At 39.6% G+C, this 17,557-nt stretch overlaps 1 protein-coding gene across 16 annotated transcripts in view; it reads left to right on the forward strand.

The window, feature by feature from the left end:
* SRPK2 (SRSF protein kinase 2) overlaps positions 1 to 17,557 on the forward strand; it is a gene marked incomplete at its 5' end in the record, with an annotated part of 222,027 nt that overhangs the window by 147,370 nt on the left and 57,100 nt on the right. For 14 of the 16 annotated variants that reach the window (XR_014246860.1, XM_082399781.1, XM_082399793.1 and 11 more), the window contains one exon: positions 876 to 1,027. The exons of 1 other annotated variant lie outside the window; for it this stretch is intronic. Coding sequence is in view for 13 of the 15 variants with exons in the window: in XM_082399781.1 (XP_082255907.1) it covers positions 876 to 1,027 (152 nt within the window). Of the gene's footprint in view, positions 1 to 875; positions 1,028 to 12,136; positions 12,380 to 17,557 lie in introns of those variants that run through there. One more of the 16 variants, XM_082399787.1, reaches the window with a different exon arrangement.

Here is a 17,557-nt window from a genome sequence, read left to right on the forward strand (position 1 = left end):
AAGATTCCCCATTGGGATGTGGCTAGAAGGAGCAGTTAAATTTTATAAGTGAAAGCTTGATTTTATAGAATTGCATTATGAATGCTTTACTTCTAAGCAAATGTATTTAATATGTCCTGAGTTATTCTAGATATCTGAAGGGTTTACATCTGTAACCTCTTAAGTTGTTTATTTGTTTTTAGTATTATAGGTTTTCCTATCTTTTGTAAAAGAGTATACTAAACATTTAGCCTTTTTGTAACAATTAGAAATAACCTTTGGAAGTCTTGCATTGATGTACGGATTGTATTTGTATTTGACTGCAGTGGATGTTTTCTTTGTTTAATTTCCAGTTTGGGACAGCGTTCTTGTCTTGCTAAGCAAGGTGTACATTACAGTATACATTAGTTGGCTTTTATGAGTTATCCAGGAAACCTAACCGCATTCCTACTGTTTCTATGGGGAAAGGAATTCTGATTTTAAAATGATGGAAAATAAGCCCTTTTTTTAAAGTCCAGGGTTGCTTTCCTCTGTCTTTTTCTAATCTCTGGGGGATGTGTTCTAACTACTAAGGCTGTGTATCGTGGGGAGATAACTCTTATTTCACTTACAATTCATAATATTATCAAGACTTAAGAAATAATGACACTTGGAGTGAAAATGGGCCTGCAGCAATATTCCTTGGTTAATAAGGGTAGTCACCCCCCCCCCCCGCCCCCCACTTGTGTTTTGAAACATTACTTGAATTCAGCTAAAGTGGATGAAGCAACATTAATCAGCATCTCTTCTTAGTGTGTGACAAGTTTTATTTTTTCCCACATTAAGAAACTCTCAAGTGTATTCATAATGCAGGGTTTACTTCTGAGTAAACAGAAATTGTCCTTCCTCTGTTTCAGGCCGGAGCCTCAACAGAAAGCTCCCTTGGTTCCTCCACCCCCGCCCCCTCCACCGCCACCGCCTCTGGCAGACCCTGCGCCCCCGGAGCCAGAGGAGGAGATCCTGGGGTCAGACGATGAGGAGCAGGAGGACCCCGCAGACTACTGCAAAGGTGACGCGCCTGCCCTCCCCACCGGGAGAGGACGAGGGGGGTTAATGACACAGACTCCTTGGTCTTTATTAAATTAGCCGCTTGGTGTCCATATCGTTAAAAATTTTTAGATCATTAAGTGTAGAATGCTACCTGAAAATATAAGAGATATCAGAAGGAAAATTTGTAAGAGAAGGAAAATAAATACATGTGTGCGTACATATGTTGGGTACTTTCAAGAGGATTTAAATCTGCTGGTAGAATTAAAAAGATGGTATAAAGCAGGACTATTAAAGATAAAAACATAGTAAACCATCTGCGAAGAGCACAGACAGTAGAGGGTACGAAGCCCCTACGGGAGGAGCCAATTAAACTGCTTGCTGTTCACTACATTGGATTTGAGCTTCTTGGCTGCTAAGACTAATAAGGAACTGTTCCTTTCTCTGCTCAGCATTGAGTTACATAGTATTTATTGTCTGTGGAAAGAAAGTCTGTCCATTTGTTTCCTGGTGTTGTACTCAACGAAAAAGACAGTTTGTGGGTTCTGCCATTGTGACGTAGTGGATTATGTTTTCAGCTATGATTTCACGGAATACATAGAAATTATTCAAGTGGAGTATTCGTGTATTGACGTTTCGTAAAGACCAAGAGCATATAGCTAAACTCCTAAAAGGCAAGCATGTTGTGTGATGAGTATTGAAAACAGTTTGATCCAGACCCCATACTCTGTGTAGACTGGATCCCAAGAATCTAGGAGAAAGGAAAGGCAGTCCATTTGCTGCCTCTTCTTACTCACTTGGACTTTAATTCCCTCTAATAGAAAAGTATCACAATCTGAATTCTTAGCTTCTGAACAGTTGATGAGACATTTATCTGCTACAAATTAAGGAAAATGTAAATCAGATTCTATACGGCTTAAGAATAGATGGCAGGAGATGCACACATGTTCAGGCCATAAAGCATTAATGACTCTTTGGCTCTGTTGTATCTTAGTATCAATTTATCTAGTGATTGCAGGCCCTTTGTGTGTTGGTTAAGGAACAATGTACTTTTTAGTTACGAGTAAGCAAAAGTTAACATTCTGCTCTGAAAAGTTTAAGAATCACGCTCTAACGTGATTTTTCCATAGGTGTAGATTTCTACACATAGAATCATGTTTTCCTTAGAAAATGGAATGTTGATCTTTAGCATTTGTTTGAGTAGTGATTATGACCCCAAAGGTAAAGATCTATGCCTTTTAATATGGAAAAGAAGATGTTTTCCATCCTCCCTCTTAATCTGCATTTCTTCGTTTGAAAATGAAGTTATTTGAAGAGGAAATGCGGACAACTGTCTTGATTTTGCTGCTTAGGCCAAAACATTACGTTGGTGTGAAGGAACTGTTCTCTTCAGGTCATAGGCTCCCCACTGCTGGAATGAGAATATTTGCCTCACACCTGGCTCTTTTGTGGTATAGACCATAACAGGTGTTTAAGATAACTGACAAATGCTTTCAAGGAGCCCATGGAGTTGATTGGGAATGCCTGGGAAAAGAAATGCCCCCACCCCCCCAATAGACTAGATAACTTTCCCACTGGAAAGGGTTGAATTTAAGTTACCAACACGATGCTTTATCACCCCTGAGTACTTTAGTATGTTTTGCCTACAATCAAGTACGTTCTCCTATGTTAACCACAATACGACTATCAAGATCAGGAAGTTAATGTTGATATACTTCTACCATTCAGTCCTCAGACTCCATTCAAGTTTTGCCAGTTGCCCAGTATTGTTATTTTTGTGAAACCGATCCATTGAAGAACCATATTGCATTTTGTTTTCTTCTTCCCTTAGTCTGGAACAGTTCCTTAGTCTTTTCTGGGCTTTTATGGCTTTGACATTTTTGAAGATGCAGGCCAATTATTTTGTATAATGTTTTCTCAATTTGGAATACCAAAATAGTGTTGTTCTCTGAGAAGTGTTCTTCTCATTGAATCCTATCAGATGGTACATGGTTTTGATTTATACCAGTACAGTTGATGTCAATCACTTGTTCAGGTTGGTGTCTGCCAGATAGCTCTACTGTAAAGTTACTCTTTACCCCCTGGTAATTAATAAACATTTTGTTGAGAGTTACTTTGAACCTTTGTAAATATTCTTTTTTCAAGAAATTTACTTCCTTCTTCCTCTTCTTTCTTTCTCTCCCTCTATTCTACCTAACCCTCCCTCCCATCCATCTGTCTGTGTATCTCAGATGTACTCATTCATAGATTTCCTTTTTACTCAGTGGGTTATAATCATTTACTCTCCTTATTTGTTTTGATGCTTAGATTTTCCCAACCTGGCCATTAGGAGCCCCTTCAGGTTGATTCTCTGTCCTTTTGAAAAGTTCATATCATTCTTTTTTGTTCTACACATTATTTTTTCACAGTATATATTAGAAGTCACTCTGTATCAGTACGTATAAAGCTGTGTCATTTGTTTTATTTATTATTATTTTTTTAGTTTAGCATAAATGTAAACGCTTATTTTTTTAACTTAATTAAAATTTTGTTTTACAATTTTAAAGGTTACTTTCCATTTACAGTTATTACAAAATATTGGCTATATTCCCCATGTTGCGTACAGTACATCCTCGAGCCTGTCTTACACCCAGTAGTTTATACCTCCCACTCCTCCACCCCTGTATTGCCCTTACCCCCCTCCCCACTGGTGGTAACCATTAGTTTGTTCTCTATATCTGTGAGTCTGCTTCTTTTTTGTTCACTAGTTTTAGTTTGTTGTAATTTTTAGATTCCTCATATAAGTGATATCGTACAGTATTTCTCTTTCTCTGACTTATTTCACTTAGCACAGTGCCCTACAAGTCCATCCATGTTGCTGCAAATTTGATTCTTTTTAATGGCTGAGTTGTATTCCGCTGTGTGTGTGTGTGTGTGTGTGTGTGTGTGTGTGTGTGTGTGTGTGTGTACCTTGTCTTCTTTATCCATTCTTCTGTTGATGGGAAAAGTCCCTATCATTCTTTTTTTTTAAATTTTATTTATTTATTTTTGGCTGCGTTGGGTCTTCGTTGCTGTGCACGGGCTTTCTCTAGTTGTGGTGAGCAGGGGCTACTCTTCGTTGTGGTGCGCAGGCTTCTCGTTGCAGTGGCTTCTCTTGTTGTGGAGCACGGGCTCTAGGCACGCAGGCTTCAGTAGTTGTGGCACACGGGCTCAGTAGTTGTGGCTCACAGGCTCTAGAGCACAGGCTCAGTAGTTGTGGCATACGGATGGCTTAGTTGCTCCACAGCATGTGGGATCTTCCCAGATCAGGGCTCGAACCTGTGTCCCCTGCATTGGCAGGCGGATTCTAAACCACTGCGCCACCAGGGAAGCCCCCCTATCATTCTTTAAATCCTTTCTTACTTTCAAATAAGATGTTCCTCATATACACTATTGATACTATGTATAAAATAGATTACTAACGAGAACATGCTGTATAGCAGCAGTCCCCAACCTATTTGGCACCAGGGACCAGTTTAATTGAAGATAATTTTTCCACGGACCGGGGGTGGGGTGGGGGGATGGTTCGGCGGTAATGCGAGTGATGGGGAGTGGCAGATGAAGCTTAGCTTGCCCGCCCGCCACTCAACTCCTGCTGTGCGGCCCGGTTCCTAACACGCTGTGGACCGGTACCAGTCGGCGGCTTAGGGGTTGGGGACCCCTGCTGTATAGCACAGGGAACTCTACTTAATGCACTGTGGTGACCTAAATGGGAAGGAAATCCAAAAAAGAGGGGATATATGCATAGCTGATTCATTTTGCTGTATAGTAGAAACTAACACAACATTGCATAGCAACTGTACTCCAATAAAAATTAATCAAAAAAAAAAAAAAAAAAAAAGATGTTCCCAGTTCATCTTGTATTATCTGTATGCCAGCCCTGGAATCAGCTCTCTCCACAAAGATCCCTGGTTTCTTTTAAAGAAGAACAGTATTTAGAAAACAAGATCTGGGCATTAGATGAGATCATTACTATTGGGGTGTCACTGCTTCTAGGTCTCTTAGCACAGAGCTAAGGACACACACACTTCCTTTGTGTATATATTTCTAAATATTTATTTCTGTTTTTATTTATGCATATATTAAAATCCATGAGTTTAATATATCTCATTTCCACTGTAATGCTGGGGGATTCAGCTCAGTTTTATCCTTACCATATCTATAGTTTCTTTCTTTGGCAGTAAGAGACTAGGCTGTCATTATCCTCATTATGTTTACTGACTAGATTAATTTCCTTGTATGTCACTGCCGTTTTGGACATGTCTCCCCTCTCCTCAACACCTAGCCTGTCCTTAGATGTCCTTTGTTGCTTGGCAGTACCTAAGGGCTGTGGAGTGAGTTCAGGAAGAGGGAAGAGGAGGGCTGCCTTTCACAGTCTAAGGGTATGTTTTGCTTAGTCTGTGGAGGTGGCTTGTCTCTCTTCTGTCACTTCACGTCTCCGCTTGTTTCCTTTGACTTCATTCTTGGAGAACCTCTGCCTCACCAGCCAGTTCTTAATAGTCCTGAAATAAAATAAAACATCAACAGAAACAAAATATACCACATCTTCTCTCTCTCTCTTTACAAAAGACATTTTTGTTCATCATAGGAGTTATAGGTGTTTTGGGGGTCGGAGTGTGGAAGGTCACCTGGAATCCCATCACCTACCTTTAGCTGCAATAAGCATTTGGGTTCCTGCAATTCTGAATCATTCATGATGAACCAAATTGTATCTTAACTTTTTACCTTCTTTTTACCTCTTTACCTTTTCAAGTCTTTCCTTATTCAAAGCTTGTGAAACTTAACTCCTTTTTAACAAAAAGGCCACTATTTAAAGTTCTGATATTGCTAATGCATTATTCTTTGCTCCTTTCTATTGTACTTGGCAGTCTCTGCGGCCTGGGAGTCTTCTTTTCCTTTCTTCACAGCTAGCATGTTCCTACCCACGAGTCCAGGGGGCGGAATATGGACTTTGGAGTCTGAAAGAGCTGGGTTCAAAATCTGGCCCTGTTGCTTTCCATTTCTGTATCTTCAGACAAGTTACCTTTGCTCTAGGCTTTATTAGTTTCTTCATCTATAATATCATCTCTCCATATAATAGAATATATAACAGCACCTATCAATGATGATTTTTTGAGGAATAAAATGAGACACATATGTGCAGTAGGGCATACTGCCTGATACATAGAAGATTCTTAAGAAATACGAATTTTATTTTCCTTAGTTCTGTTTTTGTTCCATCATTCTCTTCTCGGGTGTGTCCCCGTCTGTACTTTTGTGCTGACCCCCTTAGCGGTCTTAACTGCCTCGCTTGTGGTACGCGTGTTTCTCTGGCCTCTGCAGACAGAGTGGTCAGCACTGCTTCTCTCTCTCCTTGTTCTTCTGTGTTACCTCTGGTCAGTTGTCTGGGGCAGGAACTGTAGCAGCAGGCTCTGTGGTTTATTCCGACTTTTTCTTCCAAGCCCAGAGTATAACAAGGGTCAGGCACAGGGTCAGCCTGTAAGCAAACAGTTCTAGGGGGCCCCTGTGTAATATTGTACTTGCTTGCTTTTTTAAGCTGAAAGCCTCTTCATCAGGGCAAAACCTCCTCCTCTGGGGAGGTTTTAGTCTAATGTGGGTTTTCAGAGTGTGACCTGTACCACCTGCATCAGAACGTTTCTAGGCTGGACTCTTAAGTCTTGAATTGGAATCCTTGGGAGTAGGACCCGGCCTCCAAGTATTTAACAGGTTCATCCAGTGATTTTTCTGCACATTGAAGCTAAGGATGGCTCACCTGAGGCATGTACCATTCCTCTAAAACTCCAAATCTGTGACTAAGAGAAGTGACCCTTGCCTTCACTTCACACTGTGTGACTGATTTGCTGTGTAAGGGGAATTACTGCTTTGAACTACCTGTGTTCTAAAATTTCCCCAGAATGCTCAGCACGTATTTACTCCAAGGACGAGTAAATGGTGAAAGTAGGAACATCGCTTTGGTGTATCATGCTTGCCTGCACTGACTGACTCCTTGGAGATCCTGTTTTGTGGCTCTCCTAAATCATTTTTAGGTAAGTTGGCACCTTGTATACAGTTTATCACTTGCATCGTTTTTGGAGACATCGATTTCAACATAGTTGTGGTCTGACTTGGTACTGAAACGTGTCATTTCCTTATGCCTTCTTTAAATCCCTATCACATCTTATTTAGGCCTCTTCCTTTATCACCCACAGTAGTCTCCACTCCCCACCCCCGTAGCACTCATCATGATGTGTGATTATACATTTATTTTTGCGTTTGTTTCTGAGCTCCTTCTCCTCAGTCTGAAAGATTTCCTGTGGTCAAGGGCTGTATGTTTTGTTAATCCCACTGCATTTGAACCATCTACTGTGCAGTAAGTATTTCTGGTTGGGTGAAGAAATTGTCTCTGGTGTTAAGCTTCAACTAAGGGCAGGACAGCACTGGTGTTACCTGTGTATCTGAGAAGGCGTGTCAGGGTGAGGAGGTTGACATGCCATGAAGGACACACAAATCAGAGTACAGACCCTTTATTTCTGCTTTAAATTTTCTTAAAATCATCCACAGTGCCCCCGAGCTCTTCTGTGGGAATTTGGGAATATCTTCTTCAAAACATAGGGTAAACAATATGAATGCTTGCACACTAGAAAAATGTCAAATGGCTTCCTTATACACAAATTGCCTTTACCCTTGTGTGTTCACTTTCCATTTGTGAAAAGTTTGCACAGGTTGAATTTTACTAAGTCTCAAAATTTAATGTTGGTGGTTTAATTTCTTATTGGTCTTCTTTCTCTGCCCAGAATCTATGACTTATGACTATTTTATAGCTTCAGGTTTTTTGTTTGTTTTTTTTTTTTAAGAAGAAAAAGCAGTATACATTACACGAAGTTGCCTTAGAAATGGTGTCATGTAGCTCAAATATTTTATGAAAATGTAATCTTTTTAATTTTTTTTTTTACAGTAGGTCCCTGTTGGTTGTCTGTTTTATTTTATTAATTAATTGATTAATTTATTTATTTAAGGTTTTTGTTTTTTTTTTTTGATGTGGACCATTTTTCAAGTCTTTACTGAATTTGTTACAATATTGCTTCTGCTTTATGTTTTGGTTTTTGGCCCCGAGGCATGTGGGATCTTAGCTCCCTGACCAGGTATTGAACTTGCATCCCCTGCATTGGAAGGCGAAGTGTTAACCACTGGACCGCCAGGGAAGTCCCTGGTTGTCTATTTTAAATATAGCAGTGTGTACGTGACAATCCCAAACTCCCAATCTATCCCCACCGCCCCCCTTCTCCCCTGGTAACCATAAATTCATTTTCTAAGTCTGTGAGTCTGTTTCTGTTTTGAAAATAAGTTCATTTGCATCTTTTTTTTTTTAGATTCCACATATAAGCGACATCATTTATTTGTCTTTCTCTGTCTGACTTACATCACTTAGTACGATAATCTCCAGGTCCATCCAGAAATGTGGTCTTTAGTTTCTGTTCTTTTTGAGATAAGTAAAAGATAACCTTTATTCATTCACAGTTCTTTTCCTTAAAACCACTAATTCTGCATGAATACTTAATTCACCACAGTTGTATGCATTTTTAAAAATTAGTAGGCTTAATTTGGCTTACTTGAAGCCTTGAGAAGAGACTCTGCTTAACTATATGAAGACGGTAGTATGCCCTTGAATTTATTACATGAGGCTTCATTGCATTCCTTTCGTGGAGACTGAGGCAATTCCAACACCTGTCAGGCCCCTTGCTGTGAATCACTACTGACATGGGTATTTATTGATCACTAAGCTTTAGTTAGCCTAACAATTGAATTCTTTGAGGCTTTCCTATTTGTAAAGTGTTGTGTTTTACTACAGGGGTTGTAAAGATAAATGAGAAACAATCTGTATTTTCTAGGAGTTCATGGCCTTATAGACTTTGCCAGTAGAATATAAGCTCCTTCACAGCAGAGCCTTGCCTGTCTTGTTGCTTCCTGCTCCTCACTAGAACCAAGATAGAACAATCTGGCCTGTTGACTATGGAATGAATGAATGAATGGACTAGATTAAGAAGCTACTTAAGCGCCTTTCTTCACCTTTTTTGTATGGTTAACTAATTATAAGAGGAGAAAAAGGAAAATTGGTGAGGATATGAAGGGAATGAAGTTGTATTTGGTTAGAGGTAAAAGAAGAGACTTTATAGAAAATGTAAAGGGGGCCTTGCCAGTTAAAAAGAATTGGACTTTATTGATGGGGGTGGGCATTTCTCTGGCCAAATCCTGGAGCCTGGGAGAGGTGTCTCTGAGAAGCTTTTGTTTTCCTACAAAATGGGCAACCTATAGATTAGGTTGAAGAGTAATTTGGCAGCATCATGTAGAGGATAAATATGAGGATGAGAAATTTATACGTGAAGTAAATTAAAACATCATCTAGAAATACGTTTTTTTAAAAAACCTGAAGGAAGGCAGAATAGAAAAAGAACCCTTGGGAGTTCCCTGGCGTTCTAGTGGGTATGATTTGGCGCTTTCACTGCCGAGGGTGCAGGTTCAATCCCTGGTCAGGGAACTGAGATCCCACAAGATTACACAGGTTGAATTTTACTAAGTCTCAAAATTTAATGTTGGCCATTAAAAGGCAAAAGAACCTTTGTGGTATGATCAGCTCTCTTTTTAAAATTGTATTTAGGGTGAAAGAGCTATACCAAAATGTCAGCAGTAAGGTGTGAAGTTGGTGTGGAGGTTTCTTCTTTTCTGTATACTTTTATGTCTAGTTGTTGTAGCACCATTTGTTGAAAAGACACTTCTTTCCCTATGGAATTGCCTGGTGCCTTTGTAAATAAATTCACTGTATGTATTAGGGTCTATTTATGGACTCTTTTCTGTTCCATTCCACTTTTGGTCTGTTGGTGCTCTTATTCCACACTGCCTTGATTTGTGTAGCTTTATATAGTAAGTCTTGAACTGGGTAGTGGATGCCCTCCAACTTTGTGCTTCTCTTCCAGAATGGGTTTTGACTTGTCTAGTTCCTTTGTATTTATGTATAATGTCAGCCTCAGCTTATAAATACAAATATTTTAGACATGTGTTTAGTAGTATTGATCTTCTAATCCATTGTAGAGGAGCAAAATTTGCCATCCCTGAAGTCTCTTTGGCATGTGGATTATTTCCAGCTGAAAAGGCCCAAAAGACTCAGGAAGAAACTTTGACTTTCCCCCAAATGCCTAAAAGAACTTAGATAGAGGGCATGTTCCCTGACAGGAATAGAACTGTCATCAGAGGTGTCTGCAAAGAATGTGGGCTAGGTGTCATGGGGGAGTCAGCAGAGCCTAGAAATCAGAGTCCGCTCTGTGGCTCTGTGTCTGTGTCACAGCCATTTACCAAGTATTTGCTTTTCCATCTCCATGTGAATGGCCTTCCTTCCCTTTGAAGTCCCAAATCACTACCCACGACATCCTGAAGATGGTATTTAAGATGAGGGCTTTGGTCGTTTTGGAGAGTTACTCAGTTTTCCTGGGCCTCTCCTGTATATACACACGTCATTAAACTGTTGTTTGATTTTCTCCTTTTAACCTGTCAATTTAATTCTTAGACCAGCTAGAACAACCTAGAAAGGTAGAGGAAATTTCTTCCTCCCAGGCACCACTAACATCTCTGTGTCCATTTATTACCAAATTGGTCAGCTGGACTCACGCCAGGGTTCTAGCCCAGGCTGAGACCCCTGGTCTCGTCCAGAGAGGTTCTTTTTCCATCAGTTTCATGCAGCTGTAATGAAACCCTTGCTGAGACTGGAACAGCACACACTTTATTCAATGGCCAAAGAAAGGAGAAGCAGGAACTTAGTTCACAAATTAACTTCTCAAGCCAATCCGGGTGGAGACACCAAATCTATAGGCGGGTTGAGGTAAAATGGAGGGATTTGGATAGAGTGAGAGGAATGTTCATGAGTTATCAGAGAACAGGAGTATGGTTTGGACCTGGAACTGATGCAGCTCTCCTCTTCAGTCCTTGTTTGGGCTTTTCTGGTTGTTGTCGTGGCAGTCATAACTGTCAAGGCACTGAGGGGTGTGTCATTTAGCATGCTAATGTATTACACTGAGTGTATAATGAGGCTTATGGTCTGCTGGAAGTCAGATCTTCCGCCATCTTGGGCCTTGTTGGTTCTAACCAGTTCTTGTTTTTTTTTTCTGTTTGCAGCTTCCCCCTGAAACTTAGAAAAGAGTAATTGGTTTCTAGAAAAAGATTTTTAAAAAGAAAAAAAAAAGAGTAATTGGTTTCTATTTGAGGGAGGGGCTGGAGTATGATTCTGGGGCCACAGCCTTGGTAACACATTTATTTAGGCCTTTAATTTCTCTCAGCAATGTTTTATGTTTTTTTAGTGTGGAGGTCTTGCGCATATTTAAATTTTTTCCTCTCTTTTGTTTTTGTTTTTTGATGATATGTAGAAATATAATTAATTCATTGACCATGTGTCCTGTAAGTGTGCTAAATTTGTTTGCTAATTCTATTTGTGTGTGTGTGTTCTGTGTAGATTTTTTGGATTTTCTGCACAAGCATTTATCATTTAACTGAAAATAGTTTTCTTTTCCTTAGCATTCTTTAAGTTTCTTTCTTGCTTCATTGCTCCATGCACAAGATTGAATAAAAGTGGTAGGAGAGGACATCCTTGTCTTGTTTCTGATCTTACAGCAAATGTGTGGATTTTTAAAAAGATCTATTTCTTAGGTTGTGATGGATCCCATAGACTTAAAAATAAAACGAAAAGCATAAGGCTTACAAAAAGAAAAAAAGTAGAAGTCTTCACAGTCTTGGAGTAGGGGAAGATTTTGTAGAGAGAATACAAGAGGTATTAAGGTTAAAAAAATTAAAAATTGGATTTCATCCAAATAAAAAGTCCTTTGCTGATTGAGAGACATTTAAAAAAATGAAATGACCAGCTTCAGAGTAGGAGAAAATAATTGCAATATATATAGTTGGCAAAGAACATGAATCGGAGACTACATCAGGAAACTGAGATTTTGGAGAAATGTTCTTTGTATTAATTAGGGCATATACATTTGTCAAATATTAGGGAATTGTATATCTAGACTGCAGGATTTCTCTATCTCTCTTTTTTTTAACTTTGTCTTTTATTTGTTTTCTGCATTGAGCATATATTTCTTTGTAGATAGAAAAAAATGTTTAAAGAACAACTTAGCAGTGAGGAACCATTGCAGGTTTTGAACAGGGAAGTGCTGTTCTTAAGGAAGAATAATTTGAAATCTTAAATGACTGGAGTTGGAGAGAGAGAATATGTATATAAGGAGAAGACAAAAGCAAACAACATCACAGAGATAGCATCTTTATCATTTGATAAACCATGGCACGTAGAGGACAACAGTGAGAAAAATTTCAAGTCTTCAATTCTGGGGTGAGTGGAAGAAGAATAGTAGTACTTCCTGGGCATCATGAAAAAAAATAAGGACTCTGAATTTTGAAACTGCTTGTCTTTTCTTCTTAGTTTCAGATATCATTTGGCTGTTCAAAAGCCCAGAGCCAAATGTGCAGTCCATCTCTAACAACTGAACAGGGATTTACAGCATGCATTCTGTGTCCTAACTTCACTGCAGCATTATTCTATTTTATTTTTTCTGGGCTATTTTTTCTTCACCCCAGTTTCCTTCTAATTTTATATCTTGTATTGTGGTTTTATAAACTGCCTCAATTCTTTATTGAAAAGAAGTGGATTTGGTACTATTAACAGGAACAGTGAAATGGCAGTTGGTCTGGGGAAATATGGATGAGTTTGACTTTATTCATTTGAATTTAACGAAACTGGTGGAGAAATCAAGAAGGCAGCTGGAGATACGAATCTGGGGCTCAGAAGAGCGGGCAAGCAGCCGGTGTAGTAAAGAATTTAACATTGCTGAAAGAGAAGTCTGGCTTTTGCCCTGAACTCGTAGGTGATAGTCTCTAAGCCCTTGGAATGTCTGCCTGGTTAGTATCTTCTTTACCTGGGCCTCGGGCCACACACAGTGATCTCACAGTGATGGGTACTGGGTGAGGGCTTTCGGCACTTGTGAACCCTGAGGTTTGCCATGTTGCCAGTCAACCACGTCTACATAACGGAGCCCTAATGAAAACTCTGGGCCCCAACGCTTGGGTGAACTGCTCTGGTTGGCAGTACTATGTGTACATTGTCATGTGTCATTAACTGGAGGAATCGACAGTGTCCTTTGGGAGAGGACACTTGGAAGCTCTGAATTTGGGGCCCTCCTTGATTCTGCCCCAGGCGTCTCTTCCTGTGACTGACATTAAGTGATAGCCCTTATGCTATAATAAACTGTAACCATGAGTTTAACTGCCTTCAGTGTCTTCCGTGAGTTCTTGTCACATATTAATTCCTGGAACTGAGCACGGTGTTCGGACGCACCAAATCTGCAGCTGGTGTCAGTAGTGAGGGTGGCTTTGGGACCCCTAGACCCTACAGTTCTGTCAGAAATGAGCGTGGTCTTGTGGACTGTTCCAGACCTTACACACGTATATAGATTTGATAGGAAAACAAATTGTATAAGGAGTGTTAAGTGAATAAAAAAGATGCAGGGAGACGGTTCAGTGAGAAGCCTTTGAGAAATTCCGTGGGGCACAAGAGGAGGAAGAACAGACAGAGCAGTCAGGCAGGCAGGAGAGCAGCCAAAGGGGTGTGTTCACCTTGGAGGAGCTGCGAAGGTACAGCTCTGTTATTCTCAACGAAACATTCCTCGACGCATTCCGTTGTGTAAACTGAAGTTTTCATTTTTTGAGTGTAGATGGAGTCCTGCTTGCGCTCATTCTAAATGTTAGCGGTTCTTGTCCCCGCCTGTCAGCCCCCTGCAGAGGCTGCCCCTTTGGATCTGGACATCCCCAGAAGAGGTGCTGCAGGATCTGGGCCAGAGTCACCATGTGACGTTTGTCGTGATCTTTCCCGCTCCTTGTTCTGTGGTGCTGCCAGCACCCACTGTGACGTGCTCTCGTCCGTGCCACTGGGGCTCTCCCCACTGCACTCAGAACCAGAGCAGGATTGTGTGGCATAGGTAGTGAGAGGGCCCAGCCCAGATGCCCCCATGCCTGTGCCCCTGCACCATGCCCTTTGTGGGTCCTCCAGCTGTCCCACGGCCCTTCTCTCCGCTGGCCTGCACCGCTGGTCCCTGGAGTCTGGTTTCAGAAAGAGTGCACAGTCAACACGACGGCTTCGCTTCTCATCTTTCTCTGTCCCATCGTCCCTCACCCCCTTGTGAGCTCACTGGAGCATAAAATCCCTTCCTTTTCCTAGCTCCAAACAGAAACATTCTTGCACTTTGCCTCCTTGGGGCTGTTCACTAATTCCCTGGGCAGGCCCAGGCATGTTTGATTCTTATTTGGCATCTAAGGTATGATTCTAAATATTACAAACAGAACCTGGTAATGGGGCAAGTTTTGGAGTAATTTATTTTGTCTCTTTCTTAAAATTTATTTTTACTGAGATATAATTGATGTATTTAAGTTTTAAGGCGTACGTTGTGTAGGTCAAGGTGTTTGATAGGTTACATATTGCAAGATGATGACCACCATACACACCTCTGTCATATCACATAATTCTTATTTCTTTTTTGTGGTGGGAAGGGTTAAGATCTTGTCTCTTAGCAGCGTTGAAGTTTATAATACATCATTGTCGTCTATATTTTCTCCTTAGTTTCCCATCTGAGGCTAGTATAAAAAAGGACTGTATTCTTAGGTACCTTATCCAGGTTTTTCATGATGATTTTTCTATCTCTCTGTATTGGATCCTGTTTCAACCTGGAATTTAAAAGATTATAATGAAATAAAGGAGTTTCAGATCTTGTTGGAGTTTTTTGGTCTATTTTATATTGACTAGGAAGGAATAATTGAAAATTTGCTATTTTTTCCCACATACAATTTTTTTTTTATTGATTACATAAGGTACACCCCTCTAAAGGGTACACTTCAGTGGTTTTTAATATATTCACAGAACTGTGCAACTACTACCACTGATTCCAGAACATTTTTATCACGCCCAAAAGAGACACAGGTTCAGGAGCAGTCAGTCCCCAGTCCATGGCAGCTACTCATCTACTTTCTGCCTCTATCGATTTTCTTATTCTGGACATTTCATATAAACGGAATCATATAGTCTGTGGCCTTTTTGTGGCCGGCTTTTTTTTTTTTTTTTTTAAAGCATGTTTTCAAGTTTTATTCATGTTGTAGCATACATTAGTACTTTATTCCTTTTTATTCTGAATAATATGTTCTGTAGTCTGGGTATATCACATTTTGTTTATCCGTTCATCAGTTGATGTACATTTGGGTTGTTTCACTTTGGAGCTATTTTGAATATGCTCCTTTGAACATTTGTATATGAGTTTTTGAGTGGACATATGTTTTCCGTTTCTCTCAGATATATACCTAGGAGTAGAATTGTTCGGTAATATTATAACTCCCTGTTTAACTTCTTGAGGAACTGCCAGATTGTTTTTCCAAAGCAGCTACATCACTGTGTATTCCTACCAGCATGTAATACCAGGGTTACAGTTTCCCTGCATCCTCACCAGCATTTGTTACTCTTTTTTATTTTGTCCATCCTAGTGGGTTTTAAGTGGTCTCTCACTGTGATTTTGATGTTGATTTACCAAATGACTGTTGATGTTGAGCATCTTTTCATGTGCCTATTGGCCATTTATATATCTTCTTTGGAGTTGCTGCGTTAACTATGTGCGTGTGTGCATGCACATGTGCAAGCGTGTGCACACACGTGTTATTGCTAAGGTTGTGGCCCATGAGTACACATGTTCTATTTATGAGGATGCATGAGAGTTTTCCTTCACTCTCAGTACCTGGAAAAGCTGTATCATTACCGTGTCAGAATATGTTATTGATGTTTTTAATACCACGACTGTTGTGCTGCCCCTGTTTCCTTGTTGGCTTTCAGTGTTAGGAAGTACTGTGTGAATTGAGGTTCATACCTGCAGTTCTGAGTGATCTTAAGTATATACTACTATAGCTATTTATTTAAACTCTTATTTGCTAGTTCAAAAAATTATTATGAAAGTGGTATATGGTAGTGTTAAAAAAATTCAAACAAAATAGGAAGCAAAAAATTAAAATCCTCAGTTTTTGTATTTGACACTCTGTTCCACAGTCAGCTTCTCCAAGGTGAATTAAAGGGGTTTCAAGTTTCATAGGTATCCTCCCAGAAATTAATGTGTGTATATGCATATCTATATATGTATAACTTCCATAAAAGAGATTGATCTGCGTGTGCTTTCCCATACTATGCTATGCTATTTCCTTTCAGTAATATTTGTGGATGTATTTTCATGAACCTACATATAGTTCTGCATCATTGTTTTCTGCATAATACTCTGTTCTTTGTGTTTATTTTGATTAAGTAGCTTTGTAGTGATTAGACATTTATGTGTTCTCACCTTTCATTATTGTAAATAATGCCACTGGGAACTCCTTGTATATTCACTTATGGGTTTGTCCTAAGCATAAATTTGTAGGTGAGATTAGCTAGTTTGAAGCATAGTGCATTTTCATTTTAAAACATGTCACCAGTTGATCTCCAAAGAGACTATACTGATTTACACACTTAGCAGAAGTACGTCAGTGTGGCTCCATGCAGCACCACTGTCTTTACACGATTTCACCAATAATCTCTTGTTTTTATTTTACTCATTTGATTATTAGTAAGACTGGCCATTTGTATTTAGTATTTTTGAAAAATTGTGTCCATATTATTTTTGACCATTGGGTTTTTAAAACTTGCCTTTATTCTTTTTGTGTCATGTGATCTTGTATTTGGCTTTTTAAGAGGTTTTAGTTCTTTGATTATAATTTCTTCATGTCTTGATTGTACTTTACTCTTCTTTGTACTTTTATGCTAATTAAAATAATTTTACCTATTTTCCTTTTATTGATCCTGTGAGCAGCCTACTCGGCTTTATTTACTATACCACCCATATTCACTGTGACCTTTAAACTGAATATCTCATCAGGCTACCAAAATTCTTCCCTAGGACAATAGTAATTTTTCCTTTTTTGGTAACACACTAATAAGATGGTGGTGTTCTTTCCAAGACTGTTAAGTCTGAGGCATAAAAGGAAGAGTGTTTTCAAGAAGGAAGGATTTAATAGCAGTATTCAATTAAGCCATAGTTTGAAGATGAAGGCTGAGAAAAGGTCAGTGAGCTACTTGTGGGGAGGGTCCCCATTGGTTGGGGCCAGTGATGGATCATGCAGATGTCAAGGTGAGGATGCACTGGAGAGAGCGTAACAGATACTTTGGTGAAATTTAGCAATGAAGTGAAGACAAGACTGTAGCTTTTAGGGGGTGAGGTCAGATATGCACAGGAGAAAGTTGATTTTAAGACAGGATACCTGAGCCTATTTCTAGGCAGAAGAGAAGAAATCTGAGGAAAGGTTGGAGAGCCAACAAGGAAGGAATTAGATGAGTAATTTTTGGAGGTAGTGGGTTAATTTTGGAAAGACTGAGGGCACATCTTTCTTGTAGAACAGTGGGGAGGAGGTTTTGTATAACTGTTACGTGAGTAGAATAAGGACTGCTCTGGTT

Source organism: Balaenoptera borealis (genome assembly GCF_965194805.1).
Source record: "Balaenoptera borealis genome assembly, chromosome: 7".
Classification (NCBI taxonomy): Eukaryota; Metazoa; Chordata; class Mammalia; order Artiodactyla; family Balaenopteridae; genus Balaenoptera; species Balaenoptera borealis.